At 31.1% G+C, this 27,945-nt stretch overlaps 1 protein-coding gene across 5 annotated transcripts in view; it reads left to right on the top strand.

Moving 5' to 3' along the window:
* The window catches only part of upSET (SET domain-containing protein upSET), a 91,424-nt gene extending 64,055 nt beyond the window's left edge, over positions 1–27,369 (top strand). For 4 of the 5 annotated variants that reach the window (XM_075379279.1, XM_075379282.1, XM_075379280.1 and 1 more), the window contains 9 exons: positions 92–371; positions 3,580–3,822; positions 4,499–4,655; positions 12,115–12,236; positions 15,021–15,098; positions 17,054–17,359; positions 21,765–22,011; positions 24,782–24,916; positions 26,988–27,369. In XM_075379279.1, the coding sequence (XP_075235394.1) occupies positions 92–371; positions 3,580–3,822; positions 4,499–4,655; positions 12,115–12,236; positions 15,021–15,098; positions 17,054–17,359; positions 21,765–22,011; positions 24,782–24,916; positions 26,988–27,352 (1,933 nt within the window). In that variant the 3' untranslated portion in view covers positions 27,353–27,369. The remainder of the gene's footprint in view (positions 1–91; positions 372–3,579; positions 3,823–4,498; positions 4,656–12,114; positions 12,237–15,020; positions 15,099–17,053; positions 17,360–21,764; positions 22,012–24,781; positions 24,917–26,987) is intronic. The other variant, XM_075379283.1, reaches the window with a different exon arrangement.
* The last annotated feature ends 576 nt before the right edge of the window (positions 27,370–27,945 follow it).

The raw sequence follows: 27,945 nt of genomic DNA, 5'->3' as shown, positions 1-27,945 counted from the left end.
ATGAGTAATTTTTAAGATATTTTGACTTTATTCAAACTACATCAGTTTTGATTGCATTAATATTGATTTGCTCATTTATTAATTTTCAAAGGCGAAAAGGAAGAGGTCGATCTCATCCTGTACATCAACCAGTCAGTAGAGCAAGGGCGAGAAGAGCAGTACGAAGATCGAGGAATTCATCGATTAATTCTCGATCGGTTTCTCGAAATCGTGATAATGAAAATCATGATGATACAGATTCTGGTCATTCAACCGACAATGAAGCGGATGAAGAATCACCATCTCCTAGGAAACAATCTATGCATGGTGTCAGTCAGGCAGCTGGACTTTTGATGTCCTTGTCGGCACAAAATAATTTTACAGATGTTAAGGTAGGTGACCCATGGCAGCTGTTTTATATTAATATATTTTGTTTCATTTATTTAAAAGTTATACAATAATAATAATTGAGCTATTAATTTTTAATTTATTAGTAGAGATTCTATGTATATGTGAGATGTATTTAGATCATGTATTCAGAATAACTATTTATTTTTTATTTTTAAATTATACTCCACATACTAGACATCAATACCCCTCCCTGTTTTCATAATATGTTACCCTTTGAATTATAATCGTTTTTATCAGGTTTTTAAGTATCTGATGTTAATTAAATTAATTTTGTGCTTTGCAAGTATGTAAAGCTGATAATCTATTGTACACCCCTCACTGCATACATCACAGCATGAGCATTGCTGTATGCTACTCCTGTTTAACGTATACTAATTTTGTAAAACCGTGTCCTCTGTGTTAAAGCATTTCCTATATTCTATCTGTAATTTTTTTAGATTGATAGGTTTTATTTTGCTTTAATGTTGTACAGTAATGGACATAGATTCAAATAAGCTTATGAAACAAAACTGGTGCTGTTCCTGAAGATTTAAATAACTATGAAAAATCTTTGTCCTACTAAGTGGTATGATAAGATTCTGATGTTTGGCCATGGATGTTTGTTGGGGAAATGAGGATAGAATTCAAGTTACACAGTGATATGATCAGAAGACTACCACATAAGAAGATTCTTAAAGTTTTTTCAATATAAATAATTTTTCTGATACAAATGTTGAAAATTAATATTCCTAGACTGCATTTTTGTTTCAGAGAAAACACTATTATTTATTGGATGGATGTATCTTATATTATTACATTTTACACGCATAATTTTAAAAAGTAAAATACTTTTTTTCTTTTAATAACTGCATCATTTTTACATAAATGTGTTATTCTGTTGAAAAGCTGTGTTGAAAATTACTATAATACTGGGGGGGAAAATTCTGATAATAGAATCCTTTCCTTCAAGATGGATTTTATTTTGTGTGGCCAAGATTACTTTATTAAAATGTCAGAATCAAAATTGACAAAAGCAGTTTTTTTTTTGTTTATTTATATATTTAGTTCTTTACTATTAATCAGACATTAGAGTATTTGTAGATAATATTGTGTGTAAGTGAAAGTTAACATACAGCTAGTTTTTTAAAAACAGTGGGTAACACCTGAACAGTCAGCTGATTGTTAGTTGCTGCAGCAGCTTATAAAATGTTAATATCAGAGATTACTGATATACATATATAAATTTAAATATGAAGTCAACAAAACTCAGTCGAGAGACTACCACAAAACCTTTAAAAAACAATCTAAAAATACAAACCTCCTATCTTACTAATGCAGGATGAAAACCATAATCCAGCCCATAACAATAAAGAGAATGCAGAAATCCTAGCTAAATATTTGCAACTACTAAATTGCGAAGAACTGACAGAACTTATAAACTTTGACTCAGCACCCTAACACAATACCTCCAGAAAACATCAACAAACCTTCCCATAATAAAAGAAGTCTTACCAGGCACTGGGTGAGATGAAGAATTACAAAGCAGGGGGAGAAGATCAGATCAGATCTTTGTAGAGATCTGGAGACATACAGGAAGACCAGCAAAAATCGCCCTTTCATGAACATCTGGTTCAAAAAAGAATTACCAGAACATGGACTACAGCCCTCATCCACCTGCTACACAAAAAGCAGACAAAAAATACCCAAACCACTATAGTGAATCTCACGTCTAGAGGCAACATACAAAATTCTTTCAAGAATCATCCTCAATGGGATCGGTTCACAACTTAAGAAAGAACTAGGAGACTGCCAGAGAGGTTTCAGACCCTGGAGCAGCTGTCCAGACAAGATCGTGAGTATCAAGCTAATAATGGATTACTGCAGAAAAAGAAGCAGAGATGTGGTGATAATGTTTGTAGACTTTAAGAAAGCATACGATTGCATGCATCCTTAGAGAATCCCCATTAAAAATTACCTTGGACTACATTCCATATCAATAAAGATGATAAAACTGGCCCTCACAAACACTTAAATCAAAAGTGAAATTCAGTGATCTCTTAGAACCATTTGAAATCAAAACAGGACTGTGCCAAGATAATGGATTCTCACCACTACTATTCAAATACACTCTGGAAATGGTAATGAGAGAGTGGCTGAAAAAATGCCCCTCAAAAATAAAAGTAGGCCAAAAAATTAAAACAACAGCCTTGGTTTCGCCAACTTGGCACTGCTAGCAAATGACGTCAACAAACCTAAAACACAAATGTAAGAACTTCATAACACTGCAAATAAAATTGCCCTTAAAATATCATTTGAAGACAGAAATTATGTTCAAAAAATCAACAAAATTAAAAGAAGTAAACAGACTGTAATAAAGTCAAAATAATAATGCAATTTAAATATCTTGGGGAAAATAATTACAAACAACGTAAATGAAAAAACCTCAATCCAAACAAGAACAAAGTAGTTAAGTTTGATGTTGTTTTTTTTTCCTGAAAGTAACGTTTAAGAAACTAGAGCTCATTGTTGTAATACTAACTGCTGTCAGCTTTAGCAAATTCTAATGTCCGGTAAGAGGAAACTTTCATATACTATTGTATTAGGTAGTGTATTATTAGATATTTTTGACTAATTAAAATTATTTTTAGAACTTATTACTTCTTTAATTTTCATATAAATACATGGGCACACTAATAATGATCACAACTTAATTGGATAAGTGCTATAAAAAAAATTAAATATTAAGAAAGGGACATTTGTATTATTATTTTATTTTCTTTACGTGTATGTTGTAATCTGTTCAACTAGTGAACAGTAAGCAACTCCCCCATGGTCCAATGGGATTAGGATGATATGTATAACATGTAAATAAGGTGTAGTCTTGTACAGTCACATTTTGAGACCATTCCTGAGATGTGTGGTTAATTGAACCTCTACTACCAAAGTATGACGGTATCCACTATCTGGTATTCAAATTCATATAAAAGCAACTAATGTTTACAAGATTAAGGAATATAATAAATGGAAAAAACAAGAAGTATGATAAGTTATAAAAATTGTCTTTTCAAGTGCTTTATTAGCATTTTTTATGAGACGTTATTTTTATACTGCTATAAAAGAATTCATGCTGTCCATTTATGAACAAGTGTATGATTTTCTTTTTAATTATAACAACATTGTGTAATTTATTTGTTGACTTTTTGTTTCAAGGAACACAATGAAGACAGAAGTGTTTACAATAGACAGCCATCTTATCAGAATGACAGCAAAGATCATGATGACCATACAGAAGAGGATGAAGACGAGGATGGTTCTTTGCAAAGATTAAATACAAGTGGGCACAGTACAAGTAGTAGTGATACACCTCCAACACCTTTGTCAAACACATGCTTGCTTGTTGCTGCTGCTGTTGGACCTCTTGCTCCTGGGTTCAAATTTCCAAAGACAAAAAAGGTTTTTGTAATTTTATGAAGTTAATGTCTATCAGTAGTTGTGATAATATGATTCAAAGAGAAGCAAACGTGCTCTTTTGAGCATGGTGCTATGTTGAGTTTCTTATCAGAACATTAGGAGATTTAAGGAAGTCTGTAAACTGCTTCCTTTATAAAAATGATTTGTGACTCCTGGAATATTTTGGAAGTAACATCCTTTCAATGTGTAAAGTAAGTGTAAAGCATTATTACATCAGGCCCTGTTTTAAAGCTTTGTTGTTAAGTGAAGCAGAACCAGTAGGTGCTGTTTAAAATATAGAACATAAGTAAAATGGATGTCAACAATCTGCCATTAGGCAAATAGAAATCGCATAATCATTTCAGGAACAAACATCCATTCTAATAGAGTAGTCTTTTGTCTTCTTCAGTAAGTTAATTCAATCCTAGAGATATTGCTTTATTATAATTTTTTCAGAACAAATTATTCTTGACTATTGGCTGTTATATTTGAGGTTAGTTTCACACAGTAGTACTAATGTATGTATCAATTGGAATTTTGTGAAATTGACTACACAAGGTGTTAGTCTTTTTGTAAGAGCTAATGTTTTTGCAATATATGTAATAACCATTAAATTTCTGTTTTTTAAATTGTCACCACTTCAGCTTTTTATGTAACTTTTCTTCATTTTTTTTTACAGGGCCTTCTTAATAACTGGTTCAGAGCTCCAGATCCAGGTTCTCCTCCAACAGTTCCGGCTCCTGGACTCGATGATTCCCCAACAAGACCTGGACCAGGCAAGAAACGATGGTTGAGACAAGCTATCAGTGAAGAATGTGAATCGCCCAGTAGGCCAGGTAATTTTAAAGTTCTTCAATTATTTTTTTTTAATAGAAACATGGATCCATAAAAAAAAAAGAAGTGTTTTCCCTGTGTATATGATCCATCCATTTTTAGCCAGCTGCTCAATTTTGATAAAATTCAAAATTACTATTACATGCAATAAGTCAATTTTTTCTCTTCCTTTTCTACTAACAGCTCTGTCAATGTTTTTTAATGACTTCTTTTTTCGTACGATAATTTCAAAGTTAAAAAAAATAATTGTAAATGAGATAATATAAATTAAGACTCAGGTATATATAATATGAGTTAATAAAATCTGGTTTTTAATAATGGTTAATAATGATAGTCTCTTTGCTGATTAAACTATAAGAAAACAATCTTTTTGCGCATTTTAAAGCTGCAGACCAACAAGCGACATGGTTTCAACCTAGTCACTTAGTAATGGGTTGAATGAACATTTTTATAATTTATTTCATGTTTAATTTGGTAATTGTTTGGAAGAATATAATTATATTGTATCCATCATGGGATTTTTCATATCTAAGATGGATTTCATATTTTATACATTTAATGTGTGGAATATGTTATCCATCAAAATTAAATTTATGTACTAGATTGTAAAATATTTTAGAGTAGAATTTGGGTAAGGTGAGGTGACATTAATCTATCAGTCTACCATTAGATTTCAGTTTTTCTTTAAATTATGCTCTGATTATTTAGGCACACTAAAATTTATTTCAATTAAGATATATCCATAAACATTCTCGTTGAGTTCACTTTCAGCACACACACATACTTACCAGAACGTTTACATTTACTGAATAAAAGGACAGCGTTGAGCCAATTCACTCAAAATTGAATCGCTTATGAAGGTACTGTAACAGGTAGAGAAGCTTTGAGAAAGAAGAAAGAAAAATCTAGAAGAAACTGTGGATTCTTTATAGAAAAGAACTTACAGAAAAGTGTAGAAGATGTGGGAAATGGAAATTATAATATTTGAACAATCAGAAGGATGGGTCTGGTGATACTGGTACTGCAAGTTAGGAGATATAAACACTGCTGGGGACCAGCAGAGTGACTTGTTGCAAGTTCAGTATGAGATAAAAATGATTTCAGTATGTGGTAGCATTTGGTGTAAGTGTTTGGTAACAAAGGAGAGAAGAGGTACATCATGAGTATTCCATTTTGGATGATGGTTGAAAATAAAAAACTGTTTGGCGAGTTGTTTGTGAACAGGAATGAAAGTGATATTCTATTCACTTATAAAGTGTAGTGTAGTTCTTTTGTAAACAGTAAAAATGAATAATACTCGCATAAAGTGAGTTGTATATTTTTCAATATTAGTTTTTAGTAAATTGGAATTGTATTTGGTATTTATAACTCAATTATTACATTAATTTTGCATTTAATTTGAATTGCTATGTTGTACCTTGTACATATGTAAGAGATTTTTACTTATGGTCTATTGCTTTCAATATTTTTGTCAAACCAGAACATGTTAAGGTTTAACGATTTGTTAACAGTAATCCAAGAACTATTGTAAATAAAGGTATAGAGATTAGTCAGGGAGTTGTGTGTTAGCAGTTCACAGGACTAAGCATTAGGTGCATTGATGAGATGTCCTGTGATAGTGTAGCCACCCAAGTTTGACATCGTGGGCTGTCTTCAAGGAGCAGTTCAAGGTGGCAACCAGTCATAACGGTTGGACAGCACCGGAGAAGGCCACATTCTTGATTACTGCACTTCAGGGCCAAGTAACAGAAGTTCAGAGTGCACCATTTGAACAGCACAACCTGGCAGTAATCTACAGGTGTGAGCTGCAGGAATAAGTCCAGAAGACCAACGAGATATGGAGTTCTCCCCAGTGTTATTGAGCAGCTACCAAAATGGGCTTTAGGTGGGTTGCCACTGGCATACATCTAGGAGAAGGCAGCACATTTGTTCGACTGACTATGGAATGTTGGGATCAAGAGACACCTACTTCTCGGGTCAGTGAAGTCCATCAACGATGACTTTACTCAGGCTCTGTGATTCGAGACAGCCAGCACATTGTCTTGTCTTGAAGAATTGGTGTATGGTGCAATGAGGAGGAGTCAATTCAGTAAAGACACCAGTTACTAAAACAATTACAGTGGGGGAATAAAAAGTGCCTGCTACACAACCGAAGAAAGTTTGACTAGTTTGGTGGAACAGGGCGCTTGAAAATTGACTAAGAGGAAATTAAGAAGCGTTGCTTATTGGAGGAGCAATGAGATTGATGATTGTACCAGCACAATCATCAATCTCACCTTGCCAACTCTTGTTGAACGTCTCTATGATAAGAAGAGGAAAAAATCAATAGCCTGATCGTCAGTGGTTTAGTAGAAGATCGTCTATGCCAGATAACAGTAGACTTGGGAGCATTTAATTCCATCACTAGACCAGCCATATGTCATCGGTACTGTTACTGGAAATACTCTACCTGTTATCAGCAAAGCATTTTATAGCATTACAGCTTGGTGGCTGCTCTCTTCATGTAATGAGTATTTGTCGCTGAGCAATCAGCCATGCCAGTGACCATATTATTTATTATGAAAGCAAGGTAAATTTGTACCTTCCACGAAAGAACACTATTGAACAGAATCAACGATGTGGTTTACAGAATTCAGTGCAATCCAAGAATGTAGATCATAGTTCTTCTGGACCACCTGCTTTTTATCAGGCAACTGTTTGGGATGAACAGATTTAAGGAGAGGGACAGTGTAATGAGTAAAAAAGCTTCCAGCAAGGAGAAGAGAAAGAAAATGAAGAAGACTCTAGAAGAAACAACAGAGATTCTTTCTAGAAAAGGACTTATAGAAAAGCGTAAAAGGTGTGGACAATGAAAATTATTAGGCTTGATTAATCAAAAGGACAGGTTGGGTACTGGTATTGCAGGTAAAGAAATATAAGTGCTGCTAGGACCAGCTGAGTGACAGTTACAAGTTCATGTTCAGTTTAGTCTGTGATAAAAACAATTACTGTGTGTTGTAGCATTCACATTAATTGTTTAGTAACTGTTTGGTTTGATTGGTAATGAGAGAAGAGTACGTCACAAGTATTCCATTTTGGACAGTGGTTGAAAACAAGCTAAACAAGCTGTTTGGTGAGTTATTTGTGAACAGGAATAAAGTAATATATAGAGTAGTTCTTTTCTAAACAGTAAAAATGAATAATAATTGCATAAAGTGAATTGTATAAATTGTCAATTTTTCAATATTAGTTTTTAGTGGTTATTACTAAGTTTTTAGTAAACCGGAATTCTATTTTGGTATTTAGATTTTAATTGTTAAATTACTTTGTATTTAATTTAAACGCTATTGTTGTACCTTATAAATTATTTAAGAGTAATAAACTGTATTTGCAAGAAAATTTTACGTGTGCTACTATCACTCTCAGTATCCTTGTCAAACCACAAACATGTTACAGTACATTACATTACATGAATAATATTATCCAACATTGGCGTTATAGTTGAGTATTGATGTATAAACTATCAATTAAAACGTGTAAAATATTTGTGAATCAGGAATTTATATATCAGAAAATGGAAGTTTAGTATAATTAGAAGTGAATTCTATGTGGATTTAGGGCCATGGTAGTAATTAAATGCAGTTTACACATGTATAAATATGAAATTGTATTATTTGTAATTGTGGAAATGTAACTAAAAAAGCTTGTGGTATTGACCTTCATATGTGAGCGTATTGAATATGTCAGGAGAAAAAAAATTAAAAGAATGAAAAAATCTTAGCGGGCACTATGTTTAATACAATTAATTACATTAACGGATGATTTAAAATCATGGTAATCATTTACTAACCATACACTATCAATTAAACATAAGCCAATTTTTTGTACATATAATATACATTATTTTTTGCTGAATAACTTATTACTGTCACTTTAATGCATTAGTCATATCAACTTTTTATAGGTGTTAATTCTTAATACAGAATTACTTATCATAATTTGTAAGTTAAGTTGTTTGTATTTTAACTTGAAAAATTAATGAGATGTGAAGAAAATAAAAATGTTCACGTAATTATGAGTTGCCTTATTGTTAATTTCAACCCTATTAATTAACAGTATTGAATTTCAGTTAATTGAAGCAGGTTCCTTGATAAGTGTCATCTCCATAAGAAGATATAATCACACTATCTTTGTTGCTTTCATGTTTACAAAGTAAGGCACTGTAACGTACACTCATGAAAGAATCCAAAGTGATTATCACTAAGTATAATCAGTAATTTTTTTTATAATGGAATGCATTTGAAAAATTAATAGGTTTTATTATCAATACATTTTTAATTTATGAATTTAGTTGCTTCTTAGTGAAAATATGAGTGTGTAAATAATCATCAGTCGCCTAAAAATATTTTACCATTCTACAAAATGAATTACTAATATTTACTTAATGGTAGCTCACAATAATTTGATATTGAATTAGGTAAATAAAGAATTAGGTATATTTATATCAAGTGATATATGATATGAATTGTAATTCCATTGGGATTTATATTTATTTATTTTTAATTTGGTTTGTTTTGATTTTTTTTAAACATTCATTGTAAGTTTTGTATTTTTATTTTTTTTTGTCTATTTCTGATATTATTAAAGTGTGATTAAAATAATTTATTATTGAGCCTAAGTTTTTTAATTTTGTTGCTACGATGTCTTAATAATTATATTTTTATTTATTTTTCTGTGTAAAGTGTAATCTTTAGGGCTGAAATTCATCTGGTTTTTCTGGGTTCATTGATCGAGGTATTGAAATCAGTTATTACACAATATCGGTTTGAAAGAAAATTATGATGGTTAAATGTAAGCTTGAAAATGGAAAACTAATTTAAAAAATATTTATTGTGCTTTCAAATATGGAGTGCTGAAAGATACAGTGTTATTGAAAAATTTAAATAAATAAAAAAAATTGTCATTTGAAAAATATTAATTTCATAAAATTTTTAAGAATTACAATGAAAATTATTTAAAGGATATGTTGTTTTGCAAATATATAGAACAAACTATATGAAATATAGACTAATGCTACATTGTTCCTGAAGCAATGTAGGTGTATTGTTAATAATATTTACACAAAAATTTTGTTAGCTCATTGCTAATCAAAGCGGTTCTTTCATGATGTTTACAAATTTACAAAACAAAATTTTGAGGTTATCTTGCTATTACTTCACTGTAAGAACAGTGACAAGAAATATTGCCTGCTGTTAACATGTTATTTGAGTTTTAGCAACATCAGATTTTTTAGCAACTAACTTTAAGAAGTGTGCAAAGTATGTGAATTTCTTATGAAGAATATCTGAATTGTGTCAAGTTTTAAAAATAGTTTGTCAGAGATAATGTGAAAAACAGCACACAGTTGAATTCAACACAATAAAAGATATTCATATGTTCAAATTATTGTTAATTAGTTGTATTCAACTGTTAAATTTATGAATATTTAATGTTTTATTGAATGTAAATACAGATAGTTTGAATGACATATTAAAGTAACAGATTGTACTGCAACTTTGAAAAAGTAAAAACTTTAATAAAAAAAAACTGACTGAAAAACTATTATTGATGAAATGAGTGAAGGTAAATATTGCTAGTAAAAAATGTAAGTGGTATTTGTAGGCTGGGTTATATGGAAGGTAAAATTTTTTTACTTACACGTATGTCAAGATGATATAAGAACTACAAGGATTTAGCATTTTCAGCCAAGTTTAAGGGGAAAAAATTAACTATTTTACGCAGGAGATCTTATTCTATCACTTACCATGAGTTAAAAAGTAGTGAGGGCTGTCCAGAAAGTAACTGATGTTTTGAAAGAAAAATCAACCAATCAAAATAGAAATTTGATTATATACAATTGAAGCACTTATCATAATGGTGCACAAGCTTTTCAATTCCTTCTCTTAGAAATCTGCCACCTTAGATTTATGGCACTCATCTTGCACCAAACTTGTGATAACCAACCTTCCTTGATACAATTTCATGCTGTAAACTTTGTGAAATTTGGGGGAAATGAAGCAAGAATTCAATAATCGTAATGCAGCGATTTTCATTGTCAGTTCATCAGTCACAAGGCTAGGCTGACCACTGCGGTCCTCATCATGAACATTGGTGCGACATTTTTAAATTGAATGCACCTCACTCCACCTTAACTCATTATTCCATCTCTGTACACCTCACAAAGTTGCCGATGAATTTCAATTGGTTTGGGGTTTTTTGCCAGTCAAAATCCTTATCACTGAACGCGCTTCAAAACTCACGGAATTTTCTATTGAGGCACATTTCAATAATTCACAACGAACAAAGTAGAAAAATCATAATCCACATGCTACAACAGCTTGATTCATACCGAGTGTAGAAACGTTTTGATCCCAAGATGGCAGCTCTATACCCACCCATCTCCACGCTAGGCACAAATGTAAGTTACTTTCTTGAGCACCCTCGTAAGTAAAAGAAAAAATACTATTGTTATTACGAGGGCGTAGAATTTAATAGTTGAGGTTTCTAACAATTCTCAGGTGAAGTTAAATTTTGATTAATCCAGGAAAAGAATATAAATTGTTAAGTGATAAAGGTTTTCAGGATAAAGCCTAGCAATCTAGGCAAGTTCTAGAACACTAACAATCTAGAATCTAGCAAGTTCAATTGAGAAAAAAATTATATTATTTACATAAAGAATAAATGTAATGAAGCGACTACTTTACAATAAGTGATGGAAAATTTAAGTATAAGAAATCTGTTAATTTAAGATGAAAAATTTATCACTGAAGTAAAATGGAATGTTGGATTGTTTGATAAAGAAATAAATTTTTATTAAATAAAGAATTATGTGGAGCTGTAGAATTCTGATGATTTGTAGCCATGACTGATCATTTTATAGAAAATATCAGATGAAAGGAAAATGGATAGTGTTTAGCTGAACATTAAACAACATAAGACAAATAGATGGTGGTAAAATGGAAACAAAATTTGAAGATTTGAAGTAAATTTTTCATTGTTTGAAGGATAACAAATGGGCCATCCAGAAAATGTTGTTGAAACATATGAAGTGCAAAGGTAGCATAGAGGACTGAAAAGAAGGTGAGTTATAATTTTTTTTTTTTGAAACATTTCATTAGGAAGACACAAGGTTGAAGTCATTGCGAATTTTGGAATTGGTTTCCTTGCTTGCTAATAAGAAAATTATAGCACAAGAGATTGTAGAACAGATTTTTTAGTTTTGTTAATAAAGTCTTTGATTTCACTCTGGTGTTGATTTTTTAATGTATTAAATTTGTAAATATTAGAAAATGTTCATATACTTTTCCTGTATACATAATTGATTACTATGCTACATTCATTTTCAAAATCATGTTACACTGCTGCTGGTAATTTCCATTGCTTTGGAATCTATTGAAATGCTGTGAATAGATGTAAATCATTTTTATCTTATCTTTGTTGTAGAAATGTCTGTATCACCGACAGATTATGTTGCACCATTAAAGAAACGAAGGTTAGCTAGAGAATCGGTATCTTCAGAACAATCATTTACACCTCCTGCAACGCCTGTTGAACCTGTAAATCAAGTAAGTAATTGGCATATCTGATTCAGCATAATTAATTAATGTTGCTCTCTTTTTGCTGACAGTATTTACTTTAATATTTTGAGAAATATAGAATTGTTAATAAAAATAGTAATTTCAGTATTAGTGGGTTTTGTACAGTGTGATCATTTTATCCCACATATCATTTGTCTTGAGCGCACTGATATTGAGTAATCATGTTTTAGCAATTTTTGAAAGTTAGTTGATGTTTGTCTAGGTGTTGGCTATGTAGTTAGCTAACCTACTTGTAGGTGGCATCAGCATGCAGTATGCAATAATCATTTTTGTGCGTACAGAGTACATGGTCTCTGTGATTACAGAACTTGTGGTAGTGTGGTATGTTCCTTGTGAATAATCATGCAGTTTTCAATAGCACAGCAGGTGTTCGTTATAGAGATATGCTTTGAAAGCAAATCATCTGACTACGTTAAAGAACAGTTTCGTGTTAGATTTCCAGACAACTCAACAGTAATGCGGATCTATCGCTTTCGAGACTGGGAGTATTGCTGAAAAAAGAATAGGCATGTTTCAGTATTGGCAGAAGGGAAAATAGAAGAGGAACATGTGTTACTTGAACAGTCTCCAAGGAAGAGTTTGCGTAAATCATCGTCGACTGGAATATCTTATGGGAGTGCACAAAAGGCCACAAAGAAGTTAGATTTACTTGTATACATAAATATGTTGTGTACAAGTACTGAAACCCCCAGACTGTTAAAAAAATAAGGTACTGCCAGTAGTTTATCAACCAGGTGGAAAGTAATGGGATGGGCATGCTGGATAATGTGTTTTTTAGTGATGTGGCGTATTTCACCATAGGGGTTACATCAGTAATTGGAACAACAGATATTAGTCAACACAAAATCCACACAACTTACATGAATCTCCACACAGAACGTAATTTTTTTTTTTATTTCTCCTGAATTCCTCTGTATTTTCAACTTAATATTAAATATAGTAAGGCCTTCATTAACCGAGATGACCAACTGCTGTGATCAAGTAGCATCTCAGCGTTTCATCCGGCGGTTGCAGATTCAAATCCTGTTAAGGCATGGCATCTTTTCACTGTGCTATAAATTTTTCATTAAATCCATAATTAGCCTTGGGAATAAAAAGTCTTAAGTACAGTAAAAGTAAAAAAAAATTAACTGAGATTCCGTTAATTCCATGGATGAATTCTATTACAGCTTATTACTGAAGATTACTCGTACATAATTACTATTGCGTAGTAACTAATATTGTATATTTACAGCGCGTGGCAGTAAAGAAGAGCAATAAATTCTCTGTAGTTTCTGTTATCACGTGGATTCTGATGATTATAACACCCAAAGATCGGTGTATACTTTGTGAGATTGTATCTGCTGTACTGTAATACAGTGTAGTAGCTGTAGTGTGTTGTTGTTTATTTCTATAAACTGTATTGTGGCTATTTGTAGCAAAGATATTACTAATACAAAATGTTAATGGGTGGTAGTGTCAGTGGACAATAAATTAATAGATTGAATGCCGGAGAATTGATTAAGAAAATTGTTTAAGTTTGGTGATAGAGAAACAACCATCCGCAATTTGAAACTGAAGAAAAAATAAATTTGAGAATACGATTCAAAAGTGTCCAGTATGCTTTATATGATGCAGTTTTCTTGTGGTTCAGGCAACAAAGATCCTTATGGTAACAGTATCTGGCCCTATTTTGCAAGAAAAGGCTGTTCAACTTAACAAAAAATTGAATGGTCCAGATACAATGAAACAATATTTCTATCCTTCACTTAACCATGTTACTCAGTTAAGACAAAAGGTGACAGACATTACTGATGCAAGAGTGAATAGTGACTATTAATTATATTTTAATAAATACAGTAAAATAAAAATAATAATATTGTTATAATCATTTTTAATTTGTGGCTTATTCTGCTACCAATTTGATATTAATATGGTTTATCCGAATTCAAGAATGAAATGTAAGTCTGTTAAATGCAGATTCCATTATCTGAGCTAACAGCACCCTCAATTACCTCATTAAGAGAGGCCCTACTGTAGTTATTCTTGTTTTAATATTAGTTCCGATATTATTTGTTTTTAAATTTTATTATTTTTGTTTTTACTCTTTATTTATTCTCATTTTTAGTTTCAACTATAAAAACAATTTCATTGAAGTTTTTAGCTTATATTCTTCTTCCCTAATTTTTTTTTATTGCCTCTTCCACGTGTAAGTTAATTTATAATTAATAGAGATGCTACATTCTTGCCTTCTTCCTTTTTGCATCAGAATATTTTTCTTGATCTTCTACTCTAATTTTAGCATTTCAATGTTTATATAAATTAACTCTCTCTGTATTTCAGTATCATGTTACTTTGAATTCTATTCATTTTAGTCAAATCCACATTAATTGTAACTAGATTATAATTCCCTTTTAGATTACATTTCCCAGATAAGGTCCTTCCTCAAGGACCTTACCCAGTTTTTGGCAAGATGGTCATCCATTTCCTTTTCTTACTGTTTAGCTGTTCTTAGTTGGATGACTGCCATGGTAGTTCAGTCAGGTGTATTGGTTCCTTCTGATAACCAGCAGAGCAGCAACTTAGTATAAAGTACAGACCCTATACACTTGTACTGTTCAAGGACTTAAGTTTGTTTCCTAATTGAAGATCACACAGAAATTTCCACCTAGTTCATATATGACATATCTATTGATATATAATTCCTTTCAAATAATTTGATTATTATTTATTTACTTATATAAATATTTTTTTTTTTATTTTTTGCTTTAGATGAATTATGAAGATGAGGAAGAGGAACCGTATGTTCCTGTTACTGACAAATTGAAGATAGAATATGATGAAAATGATGTAAGTAAATTTTTTTATGTTTTCAATTTTAGGAATCTGTTCTTAATCCTACTTTGTCAGCTTGTAACAGACAGTAGCATTCACTTGCTGCAGAATTGCGGTAGGTTTAGATCTACTGCATAACATAATTTAGATCTGTCTGCTTAAACACATGCCATTTCTGTAGTTTTAATTGAAGCAGTTTGTAGTGTGGTATATTCATGTACAAAAAAAATTTTTTATCAACAGTTGAGAAACAAATATATGAGATGTGATAGAATAACAAAAAATTTTCATTTTTCTCAAAAAGAATTACTTTTATATTAATATTGCCCCTTTAAAATGTGATACATTTATGTTGTGTTTTTTCCAGTCCACTAATCATTTATAGAAAGCAAAACCTTTGGTGTAGCCGAGAGTTCAGTTGACAATTTTTTTTCTTTATTTCATTTATTGCCATATTTTAATGTTCTCAATAAGAACAAGAAAAGTCTCATGGTGCCATGTCTGGAGAATATGGAGGCTATATGGCATCAGTACAATGTTATAAATTATCTCAAATTAATAGTGAAGTTGAGCTGGAGCATTATAGTGGTGCAAAATCCAAGAATTATTTACCCATATTTGTGGTGGTTTTCTTCAGATTGCTTCATGTAAAAGCATAATAAAAATGCTAAGTAATACTGTTTGTTGACCTTACAATCTTATGGTTGGTCTTATTTTCAGAAAGCTTCCATTAGGTTGATCGGACCCTTTTTTTAATACCATAACTATACATCCATGTTTTTGTCACCTTTTATGACATTTCAGTAATCTGAGTCTCGGCTAGCACTTGATGTGATGTTTTTGTTGAAAATTCAACCGTTTTGGAACATTACTGCTACTCATTTCACACACCAAAAGCATTCTCTAACATCTTCACCACTTCACTGCACTTTATTCCATTTTTAAAGCAAAATTTAAATGCAAATCCTTTGTTCTATTATTTTCCCATTCAGAATAAAATATGTCCTAATTATCCTAATTACTTGGCTGTCAGGTTTGAAATGTATGCCTGATATGGCTGAAAATATTGTTGTACGTTATAGACATTCTGCCATTGTGTAAGGAAAATACAGAACTCAAGTTAAAAAAGAAATATTGATAAGGTGCGTACTATATATTGATAAAGTAAGCATTTCAGTGAGAATGATTTCATTCAATTAAAAGAAAATGTTCAATATAAAATATGATTGAATTTTAGTCAAGTAGTATTATGTGTAGAATTACATTATTATATCTGTAGGTATCATAGAAGATTTATTTTTATAACGCATGATTTATTATTTTATTTTATGAGAGAAGTTCACAAAAATAAATTAAATCTATGTTGTGTAGAGTTTTTAATTCACATTAATTGACAAGCATTGAGAAAAGCGAATCTTGGTATATCATTTTAATAAATAATCTAACATAGTGCATTACTAAGTGAAATAAATACATTAAAAAAAGTATTGTCTGCAAGAAAAAAATATATTTAATATGTATTGCATGTTTTATCATTGTATGAATTTGAGTACAGCACAAGGCAGACACATCTATTTGAGTAAATTTAAGGAGGGTATATGTTTCCTGAGACAGATAATGGTGATTTTATCTAATTACTGCATGGGATGCTGAGATATTATTTTATACGATATCCATCCAGTCAGGGATAGTTAAGCACACTGATTATTCTGATATTGGATTCTTCTAAAACATTTATTGTTTAATTTTAGATAGTCTACTTTAACACTTCAGGTTAAATAGTTTTAAAGAACATCTACAAGACTAAATCAATTCAAGTAGAAATAGTCTCTGTAGAATAGTTTGATTTTATATTTTGATTAACAGAGTATAGTCTTGTTATATAACAGAATCATTGAAATGTTATATTATTTATTTATTTTAAAGAATTAGTACCGGCTACATTCAACTTTTGTTTAATTATTATACAGGCAGGAAGCAGCACTGTCGAATCAGATGTAGACTCGCCAGCTGGCCCGAGGACACCTGTCGGTCCCGAACCGAGATCTGAAGTCGATTCATTTAATAATAAAGAAGATATTAAAAATTTTATAAAAAAAGAAATTTTAATAAAAGAGGAAGACGAGAATGGGAATTTAGATGAAGTGGAATCTAATGATGTGTCATTGGCAGCAGTTATAAAAGAGGAGATTAAAAATGAGAGTGAATGCATAAATCTTAGTGATCATCATGAGAAAAAGGAGAAGAAAATGAATACACCTGCTCGTAAAAAAGTGGTCAGTGGCATTTGTTTGTTTGCCTGTACTTATTAAAAATATATCTTCCTGTAAGGGAGGAAAATACATTCAACTCATAATTCTCTGTTAATGTTTATTACAAACAATTATTAAAAAAAGATTGTTTCTGAATGATTTGTACAGTCTGACAGATATTTAACAAAAGGAAAGCAAAAAATAATCAAATTTTATGAAATATATAATTCAAATTCTATTTTGTCAGCGATAGTCTTATTAAAACTTTAATCTTAACCCGTTCCAACAATGGATGTGGCTTAGCTTTAATGAAAGAAACCGTTGTATTATGTAAAAAATTGTGATTTTTGATGGTATTTGTTAACTTTACACTGCTAAAAGCAAGAAATATAGTTATACATTGCCACAGAAAAAAAAAGCTTACCTTTGAAAAGTTACATTTCTTAGTCACCTGTTAAAAAAAATAATTCAGTTTAAAAAAGTAATTTTCTTAATTAAATTTTGTATCTGTTGATGTGAATTACATTATATTTTTAAAAAATTATATAGAAATTAAGCATAATTATTATAAAAAAGCTGGCAACACAGTTGTAGGACTTTCCCATCACGCAGCTAAACCTCATTCTGGTAATGCCGTACAACTGTGGATTGTTTCTGATGCATGGCTTACACACACAACTTAATATAATATTTTATTTATTCATTTCAATGACTTTAAAGCGCGTGAATATACTGTATTTAATTTGCTAGGGTGTGGCAGTACTAGCGGCGATGGTCCGCACTAACTAATGTAATTTCACAACTTATATAGAACAAATTTTGTTTATATGGTCGGCAGACTGTTATTGCTGTGAGGCTTAATGCATGAGTTACTGAGTCGACCAGGCAATTAAGTTTGAAAACCAACCAGACCGATTTACTTTTTTATACTTTAAATATTATTTATTTAATTCGACCGCTCACCTGAGACATCACAATATAGCAAATTACAACAGCATTTTTTGGGGTGGGGGTGCAAACAGATTTTTTTTGCAATTATTGTTCTTTTAATTGTTAAAATATGGCCTTAATTAGGCAAAGTATCAAGGAACTGAGTGACATTGCTCTACAGTCACAGTCTTCCTCTTGACCTTTAAGTTAAAAATAATAGCATCAATGTTCCATATATAGGAAGAAGTAATCTCACAAAGTTTGGTCAAAATCGGTTCAGTAGTTCTGGAGATATGAGATGATTTAGAGGCCAACACCTAACACACATGTACATACGTACATAAACATCTGGAAAATTTACATCTGGTTTTTTGGGTTCCTTAGGTGTAAAAATGTCAAGGTCCAGTGAAAACCACAAATGCCTAAACTAGACTGATCATACTTTCCCTCCAAGAGTTACAGCACTATCTAGACAGGAAAATATCCTGTTTATGCCTATTTTTGTTTGTTTCATTGTTCCATAACTTCATTCGCATAACTCTGTTAAGCAAATTGTATGCGCAGCAAAACAGTCATACAAACAAATACAAGGTGTACATACATTTGGTACATTTACATAAAGTGGCTGTACTCTTCTAACAATATAACAGATATCCCCAACAGTTTAAATGAAAATTTTCTTTTTTTTCAACTTTTTTCCATACTTCCATTTTCAATAAATAAGATTTATTTATAAAAATAAAAAGCAAATATAACTTATTTTTCTACATAGTCTCCTGCTTTAGAAATACATTTTTTCCAGCAAGAAGGAAGTTTTTTTATCGCAGCATCATAGAATGAAGCTGGTTCATCAGGAGCCAATTGCACACAAATCCTTCCATGCCCTCATCATCCTCAAATTGTTGTCCTCCTAGAGCTTGTTTAAGCAGCCCAAACAAATGAAAATCGCAGGGTGATAGGTGCAGGCTGTAGGGAGGATGATCAAGTTGTGTCCAGTGCATTTCTTCTAGTTTTATAACCATTAGAGCTGCAGTATGGGCCCTGGTGTTGTGGAGGAGGAGGAGGATGGTCTCTCGAATCGGTTGGTCTCGTCTTTTGCGACAATATGCAGCCCTCACCTTGTTCAAGGGCTTAGCAGTAGTAAGCAGCATTGATTGTGCATTACTGATGCAAAAAATCAATGAGCAAAATGCCTCGCCGATCAAAAAACAGTTGGAAGAACCTTGTCAGCTACAGTCGAGTCTTGGCTTTCACTGGGGCTGCCTCATTTTTGCTCCGCCACTCCATACTGGCTTGTTTCAACTGGGGAGTGTAGTGATGGACCCACGTCCACTACACTGTGGCTACACTAAGGCCGTCAAGTGTACGTCCACGTACACTTGACGGAACTGTAGGTCATTTGTGATGATCGTTGACAGCTCCCATAACTTATTCGACCTCTTCTGCAATTTCTGATACTCTCACCCATCGATCGTCTTGAACCGTGTGAATGTTTTCATTTGTAATGCTGGTTCTAGGATGGCGATCATGTTCCTGATTTTCCATTCATTTTTGCACTTGTTTGAATTCTCTATGCCAGGTAAACACCATGAGTCCTTGACAATTTTTGGTCCCCGAACTGTGTGGTCAATATCTGGGAAATTTCCATCACTTGAACTCTCTCAAGAGCAAGAAATTTTATAATTATGCATTGCGCAGTGGAGGGGTGCACCAATTGCTCCAACATAATGAGCATTACTGATGCGGATGAGACCACCCTTCCTACTTGAATTTTTGCAATAACTCCTTTGTCACATGAGCTGATTGAGGAATATTGTTGTGAAGAAAAACAACCCCATCACTCAATCTTCCGGGTCTTCAATCTTTAATGGCTTTACACAATTTTTTTAAAGTCTCACAGTAAGATTTGGCGTTGGTTGTTGTACCTCGGGGCATAAATTCACTGTAAACAACTCTAAGAATAAAAAAAGACTGTCAGCATAACCTTTCAAACATTGATGTTTTCACTTTTTTTGGCTGTGGTGAATTTTTATGTCTCATATGATGCTTGTTTAGTCTCAGGAGTGTAATGAAGCACCCAGCTCGCATCCCCTATGATGATTTGTTTCAAAAACTGTGAACCAGTCCTGGAATAACATTGAAGAAAAGAAAGAGCAGATGCAAAACATTGATGTTTGTGGTTGTTGGTCCACAGATGTGACACACATCTTACCAAGCTGATTGTGAATAATCGTAAACACACTACCATAACTGATATTGATCAAACGATAAACTGAGAGACTGCAAGTTCGCTTTCAGTCTCTCTAATTTTAATGTGCCGGTTGCACAAGATCATTTCATTCATGTTTTCTGCGTTAGCCATCATTTTTGCAGTTGGACACAGAGCAGTGCAGTTCGTCACTCACATTTATTCTTCTGTTTCTGAACATTTGGCACCATTTTGTGATGATGGGATGCGATATTGTGTTCTCACCATATACCTCAACATTTTGGCGATGAATTTCATAATTGTCATTTTTTGCTCATAAAATACTGAACGCACTACTGTGCTGAACGAAACTTCTAGAGGACACGCTGTATTGACAACTCTACACATGTACTGAATGCCACACAGAATTGCGCTGGGGGAGCATGAGACAACATAACCAGTGCTGCCAACACAAGACAATATATCCCTTTCAGTTCAAGAACACGGTAATTTTTATCCACCTCTCATATGAATGCTATTAATAAAAGCTATTATTGATGTTATTCAAGTTTTGTGGTAATTAGGGTTATGTTTTCTAATTTTTTATTTTATTTATTTTTTGTTTGATGTAATTTTGGAATTTATACAGACTGATGATGCGGGATCCTGTGAATGTCAACTTTGGTATTGGTTTTTTTTTTTTTAGTTTCTGTTACTGTGTTTGGTGGTTATTTTATTGTTATTTGAGTTCATATATTATATATAATCTTTTAAAAATTATGTAACTGTAAAATTGAACTATAAAGAAAAGATAAAAAATCGGGTAACTATAAATAATTTTTCTGTAATTCCTACAGTTTTTTTTTCTTTATTTAAACTGGTAACTATCAAACTTTAAAACTATTCAACTGTAAATTAAAAATTTATTCCTGCATTAATAGTTAATGCAAGAATAAAGTTTTAATATGACAAAACAGTTTTTTTCTCTCTGTAAGAGGCTTCAAGAAAACACTTTGTTTCTTGTGACGGTAAAGCCAGTTAGTTAATCCAAATAAAAATGATTACATTTACCATCATTTTAGAGCAAACTGGTTTATTCAATATAGCTTGGGTCACATTAACATCTTATATACTTGCCTTGCTACCATTAATTTTTTCAAGGACTCTGCTCCCTGAATTGTTCCAGTTGTCATGGAATCATTTGGTATTTAGGAATGCAGTTTATTTACTATTATCATAAATATATTTAAATTATGCATTTAATCAAAATTGCTTTTAATATTTAAAAAAAAATTTTCTTGTTATTTACAGTTATCAATATCTGAATACCGTCAGCGAAAGAGACAAGGTGGTAGAGAAAGTCATGATGGTGATGTTGATGGTGAAGATGACTGCACAGATATTGGAGGTAATCATGTTAATATGGTGACTTCATCGCCAAGGCCTCATACATCAGACTCTTCTTCTATGAGTTCGTCCGATGAGGAAGATGTTAATTCAAATAGTATAATAACAAAATCTTTGCTGTTGGAAACAAATGCAACTGCTCAAAAATCTGGTTTGTTATTTGATTATTTATTTTATATAGTAATAAACTTTTTTAGAGTAATTCTCTTTCTCTTAGATGATAGCATTGTGTTAAATTGTTGGATAAAATCTATTATTTAAGTGCTAAAAATGCACTAAAATGAATAAATGTAACAGAAATTAACTTTTTTATTGGACTGCTATGATGAGATAAGCTGTTTGGCTCATTCACTGTAAGTTTTGCTTAACTAACAGATCACATTTCAGCTACTTTCTTATGCAGGTAAAATTATGTAATTTTGTTAAATTATTGATTGTTTACAGTTAGCGTTTTGATTTATCATTAGAGAAATGAAGAATGAAAGTGACTCTATTGTTAATGTGTATGTGGGCTTTATCCACTAACTTATTATGCTTTTATTTGTAATCTTGAATGAATGATGGTTGTTCACTGAAATAAAAAAGATTAATTGTGTCAATTGAGCTAAGAAGGTGTAAGATATGTTGTATTGATGAAGTTATCTCTTAATCGAAGTAATAGATATCCTTAAAATAATGGGTATAGTTAATTAAGACTTTTTTAATTTTAACTTAAATTAAAAAAAAATATTCTAATTAGTTAATCTATATATATAATTCTTTTAAATTATATATTTTAAAAATGTGAAAAAATGGCAAATTTTGTTGCATTAGATTGCTTGCAGTAATCTGTCCTCCTATAAGGCAATATTTATTTATGAAACTGAGATGACACCAAAAGGATTTAAGCAATTATTGTCTTTTCGTACCATAAATAATATTAATTATAGAATATTTTCTACTTGAATTTGGTTTTGGTTATGCGGTTCTTACTTTTTTTATTTACCCCAGAAAATGCGAAGCTTTTTTTGTTTGTAATGTATACATTTTTATTTCATTTTAAAATTATAATCTTATTGTAGGCGTAAGATCTACGCTGATTTTTAATCTTATCAAAAACTGCTTCTCCAATTCAAATAAAATGTCATTGAGCTAGGAAGGATTTCTCTTATATTATTTAGTCGCCTATGATTAAATTCAGTTAAGTTGATGAATATTATCATCAGCTTAATATATATTGTTTTTTATCACAACTAAACTTTGACTATTGATTTTCAATTGATGAAAAAATATTTTGTATATTCTTTTAAAAACAAATTTTGAATATGTGCATGAGGAAACATCAAATGTAAATCAATATTTTTAGTTGCATAAATATAAGCAACGTGTTACACAAATGATGCAACTCTCTGAGCTGTTATTGAATTTATCAATGGCAGTTGAAATTTCTCTAGACTCAAAGACTAGGAGTGAATGGCATCAAAAGGGTCCAGGTTGACCATCAGATGTTATCAGAAATTTTTGAGAATATGAAAGCATTTTGACTAACTATTTAAGTTGTCCTCACGGATTAGACTATTAACTATTACTTTCAGAGCTACCAAAGAAAGTCCTTATAGTTATTAAAAAATCGTAAAATAAATCTTATTTATCATAAACACTTTCATGTTCACATGGAAATTTGGTGTTTGGTGTAAAATCACCTGCCATCGTGTAAAGATATTTTAATATGTTTGCACCTCCTGTCATACTGTTAATAAAATGATCACAGTGTTTTGAGAATTATTTGGTCATAGTTAGATCTTAAAATATGGCCAAGATCTAGTTTTAAAAAGTAGTTTTATTGAAAAAATTTTCCAGATTGGATACAAATTAGAAATGAAAGTGAGATGTCAAATAGCGGACAAACATAACAAAAAAAGTTCAGAATTATACATTCTCCTACTTTAGTTATTTTACTTAACTATTTTGACGTTTTTTATATTTTAATGAGAGAAAGGAGTTAGGTAGAGAAGTGAGAAAAATTTCTGAATTGCCAGTAATTGAACTGCACACCAGGCTGATTAAGAAGCCGGGTGCTAACCGCTATACTACAGAATATGGTGTAATTACTATCTATATTAGCTTTAAAATCAAAATGGTTTTGGCAATTAGACAGTTTGTAGACTTGCTACATTTTACTGAAAAGGAATAACCCTCAATATACAAACAATAAGTAATGCACAGGGTTGCGAGAAATGTTACATTATGAAAAAGTAATTATTGAATGCATTCCTTTTGAATTAGTATAAAATTATCTGATTTACATTAACGGAGCTGTGTTTCTAATTCCACTTTTTAGTTACTTCTGATGTAGTTTAATTATGTTTTGATTTAGTGTTAAGTATTTACTTTCTTTCTAAAAAAGAATGTATTGGAATGTAAACCTACATCGTGCTAGATTTTATTTGAAGATTATTAAGTTGTACTGTATTAACAAATAAATTAAATAAATATATATTTATTAATATATATATATTTAAAAATAAATATAGGAAATAAACCACGATGTCTGGTGGTTTATACAATTTTTATACAATTGTCAATACCATTCTAATTTTAATAATAGTATAATTATAAGGGGGTGTAGGGTTAAGACAGTTTAGAATTGACTCTAAGAATGAGCCGCTGTCCACTCCTCATAAGATGGTGAACCATTGTCATTAATGACAATGATTTTGAACAGTTTTTAATTTTTTCTTCTCATGACTAAATTAGATGTTTATTTTGTCAATTATCAATAAATAAAGAGTAATTCTGTTGATTCTGTAATTTCACAGCAGTAATCTTTTAAAATATGTTTTGTTTATATATTGTAGTTTTCTTCTTTTTTATAATAATTTTATTTACCAGCTTTTTAAATTTGAAAACATTTTTTCATAAAAACATATTTAAAATTTCAGGTACAGGTGTGTCTAGATTCAGTTGTGCTCCAACTTTGGTGGAAAGGCAACGTGAAAATCTTACTGAACGTCTACGTAGAGAATTTGGCCTATTTTTAAGTGATGATGAGGAAAACATGGCTGCCCGTAGACAGTGTATGTTTTGACAGTTTTCTTTTTTTTCTCTTTTTAGAAAAAAATTATATTTTCTCAAATTGAAAAAAAAGTTGTTGGTTTTGCCATTATTTGTATTTTTTCCTGTATAGTTATGGTATACATGAAAGAATACAAAAAAAAGTACAAACACATACAAGCAAACAAATACATAAATACAAAAAATGTAGTAGTGGTATACAGAATATGGATATAGAATTTTGTAGTATGTAAAATAAATGACACGCCTGAGAGATATTGAAGTTTCAAAATGTCTTGTCGGGAACATTTATGACATTGTAAAGGTTCAGTGTTGATAGTTTCTGTAAAAAAAGTGGCTTCCAGTTTTAATTAAATTCAGATATGAAGTTTATGTGGCATATGTCTTGTAATGCATATTACTAAAAACGATCCAGTTAAAATGATCTTGCAAATTATTTAATGATACTGGATAATTCAGTCTAAAAGATCATGGCAGTCTGCTGCTACTGTGGTTTGTTTAATTAACCCATACGGTTAACTTTGATGATTGATGGTCACTATGAGTGTAAATTGCTCTCCACTTCTTTTTGACTGTAATGCACACATCAACTTTGCCAAATTCAACTCTCATTGCATTTTAAATTGGTTGTTATAGTTTAACAAGTTTCAAATACTCATATATCTGATAATAATTAAAATTTATGCTACATTGAAATTTTGTTTTTTTTGTGTTTTGATGCTATAAACATATTTTTTTATTTAGTTGTTAATAGATTTAGATTTATGAAAAACTTCAAAAGTTTGCTAACCTGCTTTGTACATGTTCATGTGCGATTGCTTTATTTTGTATAAAATTTATACATCAACATTCTTTTTATTTCAAAAGGTTAATTATATATTAGGCAGGGCATGGTAACCTTAACCAGGTTTGGTTTTTTCATAATTAGTTTTACTGTAGTTTTATATTTTGGTTTTCTATAATGAAAATAAATATAATTTGCAGTAATTTTATCAAAATCTGGTCCGCAATCATTTTAATTTTAAGGATTTTTTTAGGGTTACACTGAGTTTTTTCTGAGGGAAATAGGTGGCCAAAACAAGAGATAAGTTGTCATTGTATTACAACGCATTTAAAGTTAATAAGTTAAAACATTCTGATTCAAATTTTATTGTGAATTCAACAACTTTAAACCATCCTAGTTTCACTGTACTTGATTTTTCTTTGTTTTCTCAAGCTGGATTTATATTAATTAATTGATTTTTATTTTGTCTGCACATATATTTGCTTACACATTAGAAATATTCTGATATTTCTCAAATGTCTATAAGCTGGTTAATTATTATAACAGATTTAATATGAAATTACACTACAGAATCATATTTTTATCTCTTATTTTACTGATAATTTTTATATTGCATCATATTTTGTGTTAATCTACTGTTAATCCAAATGGAGTAATTATTCAAGTAATTAATTAAATATATATATAGATAGCTAGATTATATGGCAAGAGGTACTTATATTAGAAGTTTTTAGAATATTTATGAGTGGTTTTATAATTTTGTCAAGTCTTGTTAAAAAATATTGCATCATTAATATTGTGGGAATTGCCTATTTAAATTTTTATGTCTGTGTTTGAAAATGATGGTTTGTCATCCACGACACATTTGTGTAACAAAATATACGATATTTCTGATCATTTCAGCTAATTTTTTAGCAGATAGAGACAGTTGGTTTTGGTAGACAGTGATGATGAGTTTACATGCACATATACACAAACAAATTAAGATGTGAAAGTGTTTGAGATTTTTAAATCTAATTAAAGACTAATTTAACAAAATTGCAATAGGTTGTTATATAATAGTAAAAGAACTATTTTGGTATAAGGATTTTTAAAGGAAACCCTTAATTTTTATGGTAATGTTTGGTATTCAAATTGTATAGAGTAGAAAGAGTTAAAATAATTGAAAGAATTAATCGTACGGTGGTGGTGGTGATGTAAAACTGTCTAATTAATCTTTTTTATTTTTTGTATTTAGCATTTTTTATAATTTAAGAAATTTATTCATTTACTTATTTTTCGATTTACAGCTTTAAGCAATGAAATTCAGTTACAACCTTTACAGCTGTCAACAGTGGTCACAACGGCAGGAACATCAACTATAACGGCAGCAGAAAAAAAGGAGATGTCAATCGGGAATGTTGGGGAAAAAGAGAAGAGAAAAAAGCCCCCTCCTCCACCACCTCCTCCGCTTCCAGTACCTGGTCCTCCACCACCAGGATATTCAATGTTTCACAGCTATCCACCAGGTGTGCGTGGCCCACCAGTCTACCCTCCTCATTATGGAATACCACCCCCACCTCCACCGGCATTAGAACCTGTGAATGTTGGTTCAACAGCACCATATTATGGGCCACCAAATACATATTATGGACAGCTTCCTCATTCTCATTAAATGTTTGTGGATTAGTGGTGAGTAAATTTTAAAATAAATTGATGAAACTATCAACCCATCCTTCCCTTACTTAAGTGATTCTTAGACCCGTGTGGAACAACTTACTTGTAAATAGTGTGTTAATGGACCACCAAGTAATTTTATGGAATTCAGGGTAAATTTTGGAAAATATAACAAGAAAATAAAATTTATTAATGGCAAATAAATGAAAATATTGGTTATATTATATGAAAATAAATGACTGAGTAAATTTGAATGGAAGAAAATTGGAGCTTAATAAATTAAAAATATCACCATTTTGTTGACAAGGAGATGAACATGTTATGATATGAGAAAGACAGAATGAAACAAATACCCCATTACAATTTTTATTTTTTTCAATTTATCTTTACAAGAAAAAATTTACTATAATGAAACTTAAATGAATTTATTTCTTCCCCTTGATCTTCATTTGTCGATTATCTCTTTGATTCTAAGTAGGAAAATTTCATTTTATTTCTTTATTTTAGAACTTTTTTCTCTTTTGGTTAATTGTCTCTTTGTTGGATTATTGCATAGTGCAAAGTCCTGTTTGAAGATAGGTAAGTTCTTAG

The sequence above is a fragment of the Lycorma delicatula genome, chromosome 12 (genome assembly GCF_047948215.1).
Source record: "Lycorma delicatula isolate Av1 chromosome 12, ASM4794821v1, whole genome shotgun sequence".
In the NCBI taxonomy this organism is placed as follows: domain Eukaryota; kingdom Metazoa; phylum Arthropoda; class Insecta; order Hemiptera; family Fulgoridae; genus Lycorma; species Lycorma delicatula.
This window is presented reverse-complemented; position numbering and strand designations above follow the sequence as displayed.